At 33.5% G+C, this 14,966-nt stretch overlaps 1 protein-coding gene across 1 annotated transcript; it reads right to left on the bottom strand.

Annotated features, from left to right (window-relative positions):
- Positions 1-10,155: 10,155 nt before the first annotated feature.
- LOC113178210 (olfactory receptor 5K3-like) lies at positions 10,156-11,853 on the bottom strand. The gene has a single exon (XM_026382632.2). It carries the CDS (start codon positions 11,127-11,129, stop codon positions 10,167-10,169), a length of 963 nt encoding a protein of 320 aa, XP_026238417.2. The 5' UTR covers positions 11,130-11,853; the 3' UTR covers positions 10,156-10,166.
- Between the last annotated feature and the right edge of the window lie 3,113 nt (positions 11,854-14,966).

Raw genomic sequence — 14,966 nt, 5'->3', positions numbered from 1 at the left:
AATTAAATATGTACTGTGAGTTGAGATTAAAGTAAATACCCTTCACTAAAGTATGTTTGATGATCATCTTGCTGATTTGCTTTTAAAAACTGCTCTTCTTTTGCAATTCTCCTTACAAATCTGTGCACAAAATACACTATCTCTGATATAAAATGTGTCCCTATTACTAATAATTTCCAAATCTTCTGCACATCTCTCTCTACTTAGAGCAGCATTGTTTAGTTTTTTTTTTCCTATGCTTCATCCTCATTCTGAGACTCGCTTGTCCTAATGGACATGTTTCTGGAAGGTCCTGGGCTCATTATACCATAATGCATTCTCCATACTGTACACATGAAGTTCCTGCTGAAGCTCTGACTGCACCTGGATCAAAGCACTTCCAGAGAAGGTGAAATCGGATGACTACAGTGGCTATGTCAAATCCAAGATGTTTAGGAGAAATAGTCAAGACCCTCTTTTAACAAATAAAAAACACCTTATCCAGTCCATTGATGTGATGTGAGCCACTGGTGTGTGTGTATTTTTTGGGGGGCTGTACTATAAGAATACTGTAATTCACTGGTAGTATGCATTCTTGCTAATATTTTAATAGTAGAAATCTGGTAATGAAACAAGTTTGGTGTATTTTATTGCTCAATCTCATTTTAAATTGAGCATTAGGGGAATGCATTATTTTAGTTGTAACTCTGCCAATATGTCTATCTGGAGACCTGTTGCCATTTCTGTCTTCAGCGAAATTTTTGTCCCCAAGAAAGGATAACAGATTGAGTTGGTGTAGTGTATTCTTGTTTGTCAAAAATACTCATATAGCTTTGGGATTTTGAAATTGTGAATATTTACGATGTGTGGAAAAGCATGAAACACACTGCAATCTTAATCACACAAAATGGGATATTGTGTGTGTATGGCAGGACCTGGAGGGATATGTCCAATTAAGCTGCTTGTGACTGGATAACTCTGTTTTTTGTTTGTGTTTTTATTTTTCCTGTAATGAACACTTAACTTTTAAAAAATAAAAACTATTTTAAAAACCTATAAAAAAATATGGCATGAGATTGCAAACTCAGAAAGACAGCTTCCAGTTTAACCCAGCAGTCACCTATGGTGGGATTCAGAGTGTGCCTAGACCAGCATGACTGACACAGGCACAAAGGGGACTGTGCTTAGGAAAATTCAGGCTGGAAACACCAAGGAGAGAAAGTCCCCTTTGTTGCTGGAGACCCATATGAACAACTGAAAAGTTTCCAGAAACCAGTCAGATAGGTGAGCCTGCACTCCAGGTCTGATCCTAGATAATTCATAACTATAATTATTAAATAGGTGAAGCTTGTGAAATGTTTAGACTTCTCACCCTAAAAGTGGAATTTTATAGAGGTTCCTGAGACCCAGACATCCAGAAGAGATTGACATCGTCCCAGAAACAGTGAGTATGAATCTAATATTGAATAACCAGAAAACAGTTCCAGAGGTCAGCCAAGACTAAACTCCGGCTATGTGGACTTCCAAATTAAAACTCTGCACCATCTCTGTTGGAAGAGTCTATTCATCAGCACTCCTCAGTCTATCCCATCCTACTGAGAAAAGGGAAGCTGAGAGCGACTATAATCAGTTTTGGTTCCTGGCCACACAGGGTGGCAGCTTGATGAGAAACAGAGAGATGTGGGACTTAACAGTATCCAACCCTTGACCCAAGGGTAACAGAGCCAAAAAGATAAAAACAAACAATGGCATAAGAACATAAGCAATGAACATTCATCCTTGCTGACAATCTTGATTACTTTAGGGGAAACAACCCCTTTATATTTAACCAAGAACATTTTTCCTATTCCCTCTTTTCCATCTTTTAAACATTTAATTTATTAATTTTTAATTTTTTCCATTTTGCGTATGTGTGTGTGTTGTATGTTTTCACTGTATGGAATATATATGTGTTTCGTTTTTCTATCATTTTAATTTCTTTATTTCTTCCTCATTTATTATTTTGACTTTGACTTCATGGGATAAAATTTTATGTGGGTTTGATTTGTTTTGATCTTATATTTACTTGTTTTTTTTTGAACTTTAGATTTTTTCCTTTTAGTTCTCCTTCTTCACTCTCTTTCCCCACTAATAGCCCAAATTTCCCTATATACCTTTCCTCCCTTTCTTAATTAATTTTAATTTTTGCACCTTCTTCTTTATAGCCATGATTCTCTGCCTATCTCCTGCTTCCCTGTTTACTTTTTAAATATTCAAACTTTCTTGACTTTGTCCCCTATTTTCTAGTCACTTAAGAAACTGTAATAACACTCTCATAGAATTATATAGTTTATGTAATTTCTACATTATTAATGTTGTGATTATTAATACAATTATTATGGTTTAGATATAATGTGTCCCCAAAACTCATGTGTGAGACAATACAAGAAAGTTTAGAGATGAAATCTGGGTTATGAGATTTCTAACCTCATCAGTACATTAATCCCTTCAAAAGATTAACTGGATGGTAACTGTAGGCAGGTGTCAAATAAAAACTTAAATTCTTATTATTTGTGGCAACATAGATGGAACAGAAGATTCATATATATGAATAGAGATATATATGAATATATATGTATATATGTATGTATATATATATATATATATATATATATAAAATAGAGAGAGAGACTGCTAGAGATATATATAATAAGTAAAGTCCAAGTGCTATTTTTTTAATTAGATAACATCAATCTGAAGATTCTGAATAGAAGTAGACCATCCTGGCTTGCTTAATGATCCAAGAATGAAAGAACTGAGCTCATTAGACTGATGCCACCACCATATGCTTTTCATGTTCATCTTTAAAAAAAGAACCTGAGACACTTACATCTTATCTGGTAATGGTAATAAAAAAGATGTCCTATGAAATCAGATGGCATTAGATATCTTAACTAGAGGTCAAGGGGATACCTTTTCCACTATAAAAACTAAATGTTATGTATATATTTCTAACAACTCTGTTAATGTTTCTAACACCTTAAATGTCCTTCACCCAAAAATTAATGCCATGTTACACCCCATCTTAAGCTTTAGTGAGTTACTGTCTTCATGGTTTTCAGGAATTGGCTGAAAAAAAATATTAATTTTTTTGTGCTACTTGTTTACAAAAATAATGCTTTTCTGTCTTGTTTGTTGCTATCCTAGTGTGATCCTGTCCTATGCATACCTTGCCCAGTCACCCACCAATTGCCAACGTGGACCTCTGGATTGCCTTGATGCTAAATACCATTAACTGTCCATACCCCACTTGATAGAGAACAAGGACTTTGGGTCACTCCTCCTAAATTCCCTCTCTCTCAGCCAGAGAGAAATGACAACAAAATGCACTTAAAGAATCTAGTGAGCCAATGTCCTTGAGGGGGAAAAGATAGGGAACTCACATATGTGAGCAGTGGGAACATGAGGTTAAGAGAATAATTCTATAAACTGACCCACTGTTCTGACCCTCCACACCCCTTTTTTCTTTTAAAAATGAAATTTGACTGTAGTCCTACATAGCTTAATTCAACAGGATATGTTGCTTTCCTTAGCAAACAAGATGTCATCTGCAAGAGAAATACAGGCCCCAAATGCCTGTGACATCACAAGGTATCCTGAAGTGGGTGATTTTTGTGACCTTTACCCAGACTAGATCCCCAAACACAGAACAATAAGGATAATTCTCCTAATCATGAAATCTGTAAGAATAGGTTCCAATTAGAACTGGTCAGTAAAAGTCAAAGTGACCTAAAGTTGTCGTGCACAGTGGGGACTTGAACGTCTGATGTCATGCTGCTGTCAGTCAAAAGTCAACAAGTGGATTTAGGTGGAACTCTTCGGTGGAACATCATCCTTCTTTCTGAGAGGACCTATTTCTTCCCTTGAGATTGTCAATTTTTTTCTGTTTTCTATCCCTTCTAATAATCACTACTCTGAGTGACATGTCCAAAATCTTTCTGGCATAATTGCAAGCACTGGTGAAGAAATGTCTCAGTTCCTAGGCAAGCTCCTTCCTATAACAATATCACAAGGAGACAAACAAACAAAAAAACTCCAACAATTGCCAAGCTATTGAGCCAAACTAGGTGCCCTTCCATAGTTGAATGGATAAAGAAAATGTGGTATATACACACAATGGAGTATTATTCATCCATTAAGAACAATGGCTTTATGACATTTGATAGTAAATGGATGAATCTGCAGACTATCATGCTAAGTGAAATAGGCCAGTCTCCAAAAGTCAAAGGTTGAATGTTTCTTCTGATACGGAGAAACTCCATCCAAAATAAGGTGTGGGAGGGATAAGAAAAAAAAATAGAAGGATCAATGGAGTAGACAACAGGGAAAGAAGGGAATGGAGGAAGAATGGGACAAGGAAAGACATCTGATCTAACTTCTCTATACACGTGTATTAATATACCACAGTGAATCTCACCACCTTGTACATCTACAAAACACCAATAATAATAATAATAATAATAATAAAACCCAACTGTAAGTAAATGGCAGAAAGATCAGTAGAGAGAAGGAAACAGGAAGGAGGGGATGAAAAGGGGAATGCTAAAGAACAAGTTATATTCAATGCTTTTATAATTATGTCAAAATAAATCCTACTGTTATTTATAACTAAAAACGATCAGTGAAAGAAAAAAGAAAAAGCATAAACTCAATAGCTGGTGTCATGCTAATTGTCAAAGACTGAAAGCTTTTCTTCTAAGATTAAGAACAAGATAAACATGTCTGCTATTACAACTTCCCCTCAACAACCAAAGAACTCTATGCAAAATGACTGACTAGTTCTCAAAATTATGCTAGATCATCAAAGCCAAGGAATGTCTGAGAACCCAACGTAGCCAAGAGGAACCTGAAGAGTCAAGAGAACTAAAAGCAATGTGATTTCATAAATAGGATTATGGGAGAGAAAACTAAGACTAGCTGTAAACTATTGAAATCTGAATAAAGTATGGATTTCATTACACACAGTGCATATCAGTATCCACATTGGCCCAATATTCATACAACAAGTTCCACAATAATATAAGTAAGATATTGGTGACATGGAGAAGTAAGTGTGTGATATATCAGAATTTACTAACTCCATACATTTTTGTAAAGCTAAAATGTTTCTAAAGTTTGCTGTAAATTATTTAATGATAATAGCTTTGAGTTAAATCTCTTAGAAAGAAGACAGATAAATGGGGGTAATCTACAATTTTCCACCTACAAATGTAATATTCAATTCAAGCAAGGAGTGTCAGTGAATAGTCCCATCACTGATGAAATATTTTGAGGGAGAGGGAATTCTCACAGTATTAGCATGTCACCCTTCAGATTATATTTTAATTAACCAGGAAATAAGTGTATTTCTGCTGAACACACTGCCAAACCAGTTCTAGAACTAAGCATCACCAGTAACAAGACAAACTGCCATTAAGGGTGTTGCAATTAGCATGTCATAGCATGCCTATCACTGTTGAAAATATTTAACTTGAATCTAATCAAGAGGAAATATTATAAAATACAAGGCATCTATTGTACAAAGTAAGGTAGTTATATATGTAGTACATGTGTATATATTATTTACATGTGAATATGAATTATTTGTATAAATATGTAATTTAGTTTAAACATCTTCACAAATTAAACAACTCTAGTTTAAATATCTCAACTGATTTTTACTTCCAATTTCATAATTAGGCAGCCCTCAAAACCAGACTTTTGAATTGTAAAATGTGGTCACTTTTTTTTTAACAGAATTCAGAAGTGATATGCAGAGACAACTTGATTGTGTAAAAATCAGTGTTTTGACTTGTTTTAATTATCTAGATGCCTGTGATTGACAGAAGCTTAGCTGCTGGGATTTGACTAAGATTTAGCTATTGGTTATAAGAGTATACTCTTAAATTAAGCTCTATTTTAATTTTCATACTGTTAGGTTTCTTTATCAGAAAACAAATAAACAAACATACAAAATAAAAAGATACTTCCAGTTCTAATATTAATTTAAATTAACAGTATTATGTGTATAAATATGTGTAAGTACATATAATACGTATAACATTTGTATGCATGTATTATATTTACAATATACATATTACATGCATGCATATATGTTATACACATTATTGCCCATTTGAGATAGATAAATATAGAAAGTTAAAAACTATATAATTAGTTATTTAATTAATTAAAATTTATATGAATATTAGTTGTAAAATTCTTCAAAATTGTCTTTCATGTTGAGAGGTTTTTAATATAAATTTGAGGATAATTGGGGTTGATCCACATCTCTCTTGAATTTATGCCTGCATCAATACTTACATTATTTTGAAAAAATTATGTTTTTCATTAGTTCCTTATAGTTAGCTATACATAATAGTGGGATTCCTTTTGACACATTCACAAATTCATACAGTATAACTTGCTGCATTTCAGTGCATAGTTCTATCCCTTTTTCCGTTCCTCTTCCCAAATCCCTTCCTTTACTGTATTGATCTTTCTTCTATTAATTGATATTTTTAAATTTGTAAGGAAAAATAATAAGGAGACACACAGACAAGATGCATAGGCAGGAGAGATGGCAGAATGGCAGAGTGGCCAAGCTGCCAGCTTTATTTATATCAATAGGTTACTTTAGGTCATTGGCATTATTAGTACATATTGTAAATTATATTACTAGGAAGGTTACAGATTTAGCAACATTATGCAGCTTATTCCTCTGTTACATACTAAGTTGCAATGTGAAATTGTAGGAGATTTGTGTAGCTCTCAAGAAAGTCCATTGTATAAAGTTACTATTAGGAGGACAGGCTTAAGTTCAGTGAAACATTGTGGTTGTCTAACAAGAGAGTTCCTTTATTCCCAAGAACTTGAGGTCAAGGTCAAGGCTGATAAGACTAGTGGCACTGCACCAGAGCTAGACATAGCACATGAATTAGTTATCTTACTAGTTCCTAGGAAAAACCACAGGGCATTCTAGGGGTGGGAACAGAGTGCCCATTACCCAACCCCTGGGGGGTTTGCTCACCAGAGGAACACTTCTCTGTGTCAAATCCCTTCATAAATTGATGCATTATGGTTATATGTAAAAGTAGAATTCATTGTGATTAATTCATACATGCACATAGCAAAGTTGGTCAATTTCATTCCACATTTCCTTTTTCTTATCCTCCCTCATCACTCTCCCTTGATCTCCTTCCTGTACCGCACAGTTCTTCCTTCTATTTTCATGAGGTCTTCCCTTTAAAAAAAATTCATACTTTTCTCTACCTTCCTTATATGAGATAAAACTGTTGACCCTTGATTTCCTACTCTGGCTTATTTCACTTGGCATAATTTTGTTCAGGTTCATCAATTTATCAGCAAATGGCATAATATCATTCTTCTTAATGGCTGAATAAGACTTCATTGTTTGTATATACAATATTTTATTTACCCAGTCATCTATTGAGGGACTGGTTTCATAATTTGGCTATTGTGAATTGTGCTGCTATAAACATTGGTATGCATATATCACTACAGAATGCTGAGTTCATTTCTTTCAGATAAATAACAAGGAGTCACATAGCTGGGTCAAATGGTGGATCTATTCCCAGTCTTTTGATGAATTACCATACTCCCAAAGTGGTTGTACTAATTTGCAGTTCCACCAACAATACAAGTGTGAAACTTTTCCCACACATCCTTGTTAGCATTTATTATTATATGTATTCTTCATGACTGCCATTAAAACTGGTTAGAAGAAATCTCAGTGTAATTTTGATGTGCATTTTTTTCTTTCTAAGAAAAATTTAGATTCTGACATATTTTCCTATTGTGATACTTTCAGTTTATGGTTCTTATTGTGTTTTAATGGTTATGGATATGAATTCTGGAGCCAGATATCCTGGATTGATTTCCTGAACTGCATCATTATATCTCTGTAGGCAAATTACTTTTCTCTCTGTCCCTCAATTTTTCTTTATTGTGGGATTCTTGATATTAAAATACAATAATGAGAGCAAAGGACTTCATGATTGTGCTGAACAGTGAAGTGCATACCACTGAAAAGGTATTTGTAAGTTAAAAGAATGTGTAAGGACTCATTTTGATCATTAAGGGACACATATAAGAGACAGAAAAGAGATATGAATGTTGCAAATATCATTTACTCAGACACAAATGGCACACCTTTCCAAAGTAAACTTAAACAATATCAAGATCTATTGAATTATCTGAACAGAAGGCATGATTTTAGTCCACATATTTTTTGTTTGTTCTTTTGGAGTTCTCTCAGCTCCACACCTCACCACAGGCTGTCTTTTTGATGGCTAAATGGGATGCACTCTGACATATTTCACATCAATTCGTGTAAAGAGAGTAAGATGAATTTTGTGGTGTGTGTGTGTGTGTGTGTGTGTGTGTGTGTGTATGTCTTTTATTTTTTTAGTTGTTGATGAACACAATAACTTTATTTTATTTATTTCTTTGTAGGTGATGCTGAGGATTAAATACAATGACTCACATGATATAGGCAATCACTCAACCACAGAGCTACAGCCTCAGCCCCAGTGTGTGTCTCATTTAAAATAAAGAAAACTTAGCCAGGCATGGTGGCACACACCTATAATCACAGCCGCTCCGGAAGCTGAAGCAGGAGGACTGTGAGTTCAAAGCCAGCCTCAGCAAAGTGAGGCACTAAGCAACTCAGTGAGACCCTGTCTCTAAATAAAATACAAAATAGGACTGGGGATGTGGCTTAATGGTCGAGTACTCCAAAGTTCAATCCCTGGTAACCCCCCAAAATAAATAAATATATTAAAATAAAATTAAAAAAATTAAAACCCCCCATTTCCTAAAAACTTCCAGAGAAATCTTCTTTTTTGTATCATTGCCCCCAAGTAAGTCACATAGGGATTCATCAACAGATGTTGGGACTCAGTGTTGCTGAGTATTAGTGGTGGATGGTGCTGAAATACACAACAGAAACCATGGTACCATTAGAAAAGGTAAAGAAAATTGGGGGCTGGGGATGTGGCTCAAGCGGTAGCGCGCTCGCCTGGCATGCGTGCGACCCGGGTTCGATCCTCAGCACCACATACCAACAAAGATGTTGTGTCCGCCGAGAACTAAAAAAAAATAAATATTAAAAATTCTCTCTCTCTCTCTCTCCTCTCTCACTCTCTCTTTAAAAAAAAAAAGAAAATTAATGAACATAATTCTAACAATTGACAATGATCATTAAAGTACAATATCTACAATATCTCTTCAGTCCAGAGTGTCTCAACCCTTTTATTCTCTGGATTTTTTTTTGTGATCATAAAACATATTTCAGACTGTAAAACCTTTATTCATTTAAGTAATATCTGTTAGTGTTAACCAGATTAGAATCTAAATTAGACAAATTGCAAACATATTCACCATTCCAATTAAAAAACATTAGCCCATTACAAATAACATAATTACATTAAGAACATTTTAAAGAAAATACTTAATAAATGTCTACATATTTCAGGCACTCTTTAAGTACAGGTAATATACAATTAGATATGACATGGTTGATACACAAAGAAGGAAATAAGGATTCCTGAGAGAAAAAAAACTTGATTCAATTGATATGTTAAATAATTACAATCCTATATATGTAGGATATATAAAGCAAAGCCTATGAAAAACAAAATCCTCATGTATTTTACTAGGAATACCATTGGTTTTAAATACAGATTGATAAACCACCAAAATACACTTAATTTTAGAAACTTAGTAAAAATGACTGACATTAAAATTAAAATTTTCTTATGAAGATATTCTCTCTGCATACACATTCAAAGATAATCTGCTGAAAGATCTAAAATCATTTTAAAAATCAAATTCAAATATGCTTTCCTTCATAGAGACAATGTTGTACAAATAAGTATTAGTATCTGAGTTTTTAGAATGTGCCTGAGTTATAGATTATGCTTTGGGATTCAAGAAATTTGCAAATAAAATATTAAATGATTATTATTATACATAATATTATTTCTAGTATTTTGGGGCTTATTAGAAATTGGAACTAATTTTATCTTTGTATTCAGTAATGATTTAATTAACATTTGATGGAATGTTTAAGAAAAGGTTATTATTAAATTAAAATAAATTGTCCAATGGAGGTAACATTTGTCTAAGAATGTTGTAATATCATATCTTCATAATTTTTTGATAACATTTATTACTTCCTTATTTCTTAGACTATAAATGAAAGGGTTTAATAAAGGAATAACTAGAGTATAAAAAATAGCAACAGGTATATCTTTATCATCTTCATTAAATGAATTTGGCCTAATATACATGAAGAGCAGAGAACCATAGAATATTGACACAGAGAGAAAGTGGGATGCACAAGTAGATAAACCTTTTCCTCTTCCTTCTTTGGATTTCATTGTGAAGATAGTGAAAAGAATGTAGAAATAAGAGATTAGTACTACTGTAACAGAAAAAATTTGAACAAATCCTGACAAGATAAGTATCATCAATTCATTGATATAAGGGTCAACACAAGAGAGTCTGTATAATGGAAGGACATCACAAAAGAAGTGATTGATTTGATGAGACCTACAGAAAGTTAATCTCAACAAAAGTCCTACTTGAACAATGGAATGCAGATGTCCAGCTATGTAGGCTCCTGTGGTCATCTGAATGCAGAGTGTCTTTGACATTAGAGTGTGGTATTGCAGTGGTCTGCATATGGCCACATAGCGGTCATAGGCCATTGCTGCGAGAAGAAAGCAGTCTGTAGTCTCAGCAAGACAGAGAAAATAGAATTGTGCCATGCATTCATAGAGGGAAATCCTTCTGTCCTCAGAAAAGAAGTTCTGTAACATCTTGGGAGTGATGGCAGAGGAACAGCAGGAATCCATGAGAGCCAGGTTGCCCAGGAAGATGTACATTGGTGTTTGAAGACGGCGCTCCATGTATATCAAGGCCACCAACCCTAGATTCCCCACCATGGTGACCAGATAGATGCCAAAGAACACCACAAACAGAAGAGTCTTCATGTCTGGGTGGTCTGTAAACCCGATAAGGATAAATTCATTTGTCATTGAGTGGTTGTCCTCAGTCATCTCTAGCTTTTCTGTTGAGATAGGAATTATGTATATATGATGTTCCATTGGAAATTACATAATTTTCCATTGATATTTTTTCATTTATAATAGGTAGAGGAATTTCTTTTTTAAGCATTGCATGTGCTTGTGTGATTACAGCTACATTTACTTTTGAACAAATTCATTGGTGAATGTTTCAGCAAATGTGACATCAAAGTACGCCTCTCAATATTCACAAGACCATTTTGATAATTTGAGGGAAGATATTTAAAGTGAAAAAGATTCATCTGTATGCATTTATTCAATGATAACATTAAAATTTAGTGTAGCCATATTTGGATCATTGCCCACAAATAATTGTAGCATTATCTATCTATCTATCAAGCAAACTATCTACTTATCTATTTATTTTTAATTGTAGATGAATAAAATATCCTTATTTATTTATTTTTAATCATGCTGAGGATTGAACCCAGTGCCTCACACATGTGAGGCAAGTGCTCTATTACTATGCTACAGCCCCAGTCCTATGTCATTGATTTTTATGATTCCTATAATATTTTAAAATTCTATTTTCCTTTAAATATTAATTTATTCTACTGAGGAATTATATTTTTATATTCTTTTAGAGGATTACATATTTTAAAAAAGCAAATTACAGTTATGTTAAATTTATATCATTTAAATTGTACAGAATTCATGAAGGATTGTAGAGGGCAGTATTCACTATTAAAATAAATTACTTTGGAACATTGAAGAAATAAATGTCCACATATTTTCATTCATTTTCTCTTTTATGGGTCACACTTATTTTCAAAAGCACTGACTGTTTATTCCATTTATTATTATAAGTTTTTTCCACATATCTAAATTTGCTTTATTATAAGGCATCATTTACATATGATACTTTTTAATGACATTTTAACTGACTGTTCTAGGATACACTGTTCTCCTTTTCTGAATTTTAGAGCATGTCTTCTATGTCTTTTACACCCAACCCAATCTATAATTTCTCATGTATAATCTACAATGCTTTATTTTTTCAAACATATCTGACAGTTTTTCTAACTACTATATAAGCATTTTGAGGTTATTTGTTACATATTTTTGTAAAAGGAGCTAAAAATGCTATGGGAAGAAAGAATTTATTTCAATTGTAGCTCACTCTATGAATGAAATCATTACCTATTAATAATTCTTAATTATTAATGCCCTCTTTGTGCACATTAAGATTGTTATTTTTGAAGAAGAATTTTTAGAAAAAATTTCAACATTGTCGTCTTAAAAAATTTATATGTCTTTATTTCATCTAAATTGACTATTTTGTAGTATTTGGCAGTTTGCTAAAAAAATTATAAGATTCTCTAAAGTATACCACAATAGATTAAAAAAAAGTTTTTGGTTCACTTGTATCCTTCAGATTTAAACACTTAGAAAAAGAGAAAACCCTTTAGATCCTAGTAGAATTTTGAAATTCAAATTTTGTTTTGCTTTAAGAGAGTATTTATTCTTATTACTTAGGGGTCCATTGGGACCTACCAATCAACAAATTTTGTCTTATAAATTCTACTGTACAAATGTTTTTGCACTTTCTTAATCAAAACATCAAGAGGAAGGCAATAAAAATGTCTTTGTTATAAAATTCTGAATTTAATCCATGCAATTAGTTGAGAGAGAAGTAACTTTCAAGGTCATGCTTAATTATCTAAATGAACTTTTTGTGATCTTAACTTTATATTTTAAAGTTTGATCTCATAAGAAAGTCAGAGTAATTACTGTTTTGTACCTCATCCCAGCATGATATACTTTTAAATTTTAAGAAGAGTTAGAAGGATAAGAATTGAGTGAAAATTTAGGAGCAATTAACAAAGGGAAATAAATATTTATGGTCGCAAAATTACAAGTATAATATGTTACAATAATTCTCTTACCTAAATTTATCTGAGAATATCCCTTTGAAGTGTTTTCTTTTCTTTATGGTAAGGGTTTCAGGACTTAAAATATATATTTACATTGCTTTCTAAAGTATTTGGGATCAAGACAATTAAAAAAACAGAGACTACTTTCAAGTCAATGCTAATAATTATGCTTCTTACACTGTCCAGTTGAAGTTTTCCATCATATTCTGAAGGGATCATCCAGCACTGACATCATGTTTTTCCCTGGAGCTTCTGAGTCCTAAAAACAAATAAACCATTTGAAATTAATTAGAAATGTCCTATGAGACAATGTAGTGAAAGTAAATGCCCTTCACTAAAGTATGTTTGATGATCATCTTACTGATTTGAATAGATTTGACATAACTTTTATAATTCTCCTCACAATTCTTTGCATACAATATAAAACTACCTGCAATACAAAAATGTATCCTGATTACTGCCCATTTCCTCATCTTCTCCTTATTTAGAGAAGATGTCTAGTTCTTTTCTTCCCTTCATCTTCCTACTGAGCCTCTATTACCATTGTGTAGGTGTTTCTGAACTGTTGTTGGGTCTTTCTGGCTTAACACTTAATCCTATTATTCATCACTCTAAACTGCTGCTGAAGCTCTGAAGCATGTGACATCAAAGAACTTCCAGGGAGGATGAAGTGTGATGACTACAACTGGCCACATCAAACCCAAAGTATTTAATAGAAATAGTCCAAATTCTCTTTAGTAAATAAGCAACCCGCTGCCTCCCAAACACTGATTCACGTTGACTTTCAAACTCAAGAACAGGGGTGAATCAAGCCAGCCTGTCTCTGTCTCAACATGTCCTTGTGACAGTGGTATAAAAACAGTAGAATGGCAATATTTACTGGTTCTTTACGAATTTCCATTTTGCAAAATGGAAATTTTTATTATAAAATTTAATTTTAGGCACAGTATTTCAAAGGAACACTGAGTATAGAGAAGATATGCAAGGCATAAATATATAACATGACAATTAAAATAAGCCGGGCATGGGTGGTGCATGCCTGTAATCCCAGTGGCTCAAGAAACTGAGACAGGAGGATGTAAATTCAAATACAGTCTCAGCAATGGTGAGGTGCTAAGCAACTCAGTGAGACCCTGTTTTTAAATAAAATACAAAATAGGGCTGGGGATGTGGCTCAGTGGTTGAGTGGCTCTTAGTTGAATTCCTGGTACTTGCCCCCCGCCAAAAAAAATTAAAATAAAACATGAAATATAAATTCTTGATGGCTGCTTAAAAACAATTATGATTAGTAGTGTAATTATATCTTTATAGAATTATTTCTTATTTTCCTTTAAAAAATAAGAATCTCATTGAAAAATATTTTAACTTTCCTCTATATCCCAGATATTTGTTCCCATCAACAAGTACTAATTGCAACATAATTTGAAGTAATATATTATGTGCCACTATTTTAATGTTGAAATTTAAGGGGATTAAAATGATCTCAAACAGGGGCTGGGGACGTGGCTCAAGCGGTAGCGCACTCGCCTGGCATGCGTGCGGCCCGGGTTCGATCCTCAGCACCACATACAAACAAAGATGTTGTATCTGCCGAAAACTTAGATAAATATTAAAAAATTCTCTCTCTCTCTCTGTCTCTCACTTTCACACTCTGTCTTTAAAAAAATGATTTCAAACAAGTATATTAAATATGTTATGGTTTTGAAGTGAGATGTCTCCCAAAAACTCATGTATGATGATTAGAGAAGAAATGGTTGGATTATGAAACCCTAAAACTGATCGGTGATTAATCCCTTGATGGAGATTAACTGATAACTGAAGATAGGTAGGATGTGGGTCATTAGGATTGTGTCGTTGGGGTATATACTTTTTATCTGGCAGTGGATTCTCTCTGCTGTCTGATCATCATGTGAGCCACTTTTTTCCACCAAACTCTTCCACCATGATGTTCTGCCTTACCTTGAGCCTCCAGGAATAGAATGAG

This window comes from Urocitellus parryii, chromosome 2 (assembly GCF_045843805.1).
Source record: "Urocitellus parryii isolate mUroPar1 chromosome 2, mUroPar1.hap1, whole genome shotgun sequence".
Classification (NCBI taxonomy): Eukaryota; Metazoa; Chordata; class Mammalia; order Rodentia; family Sciuridae; genus Urocitellus; species Urocitellus parryii.
Note: the sequence above shows the minus strand (reverse complement) of the source record. Positions and strands in the feature narration are given on the sequence as shown.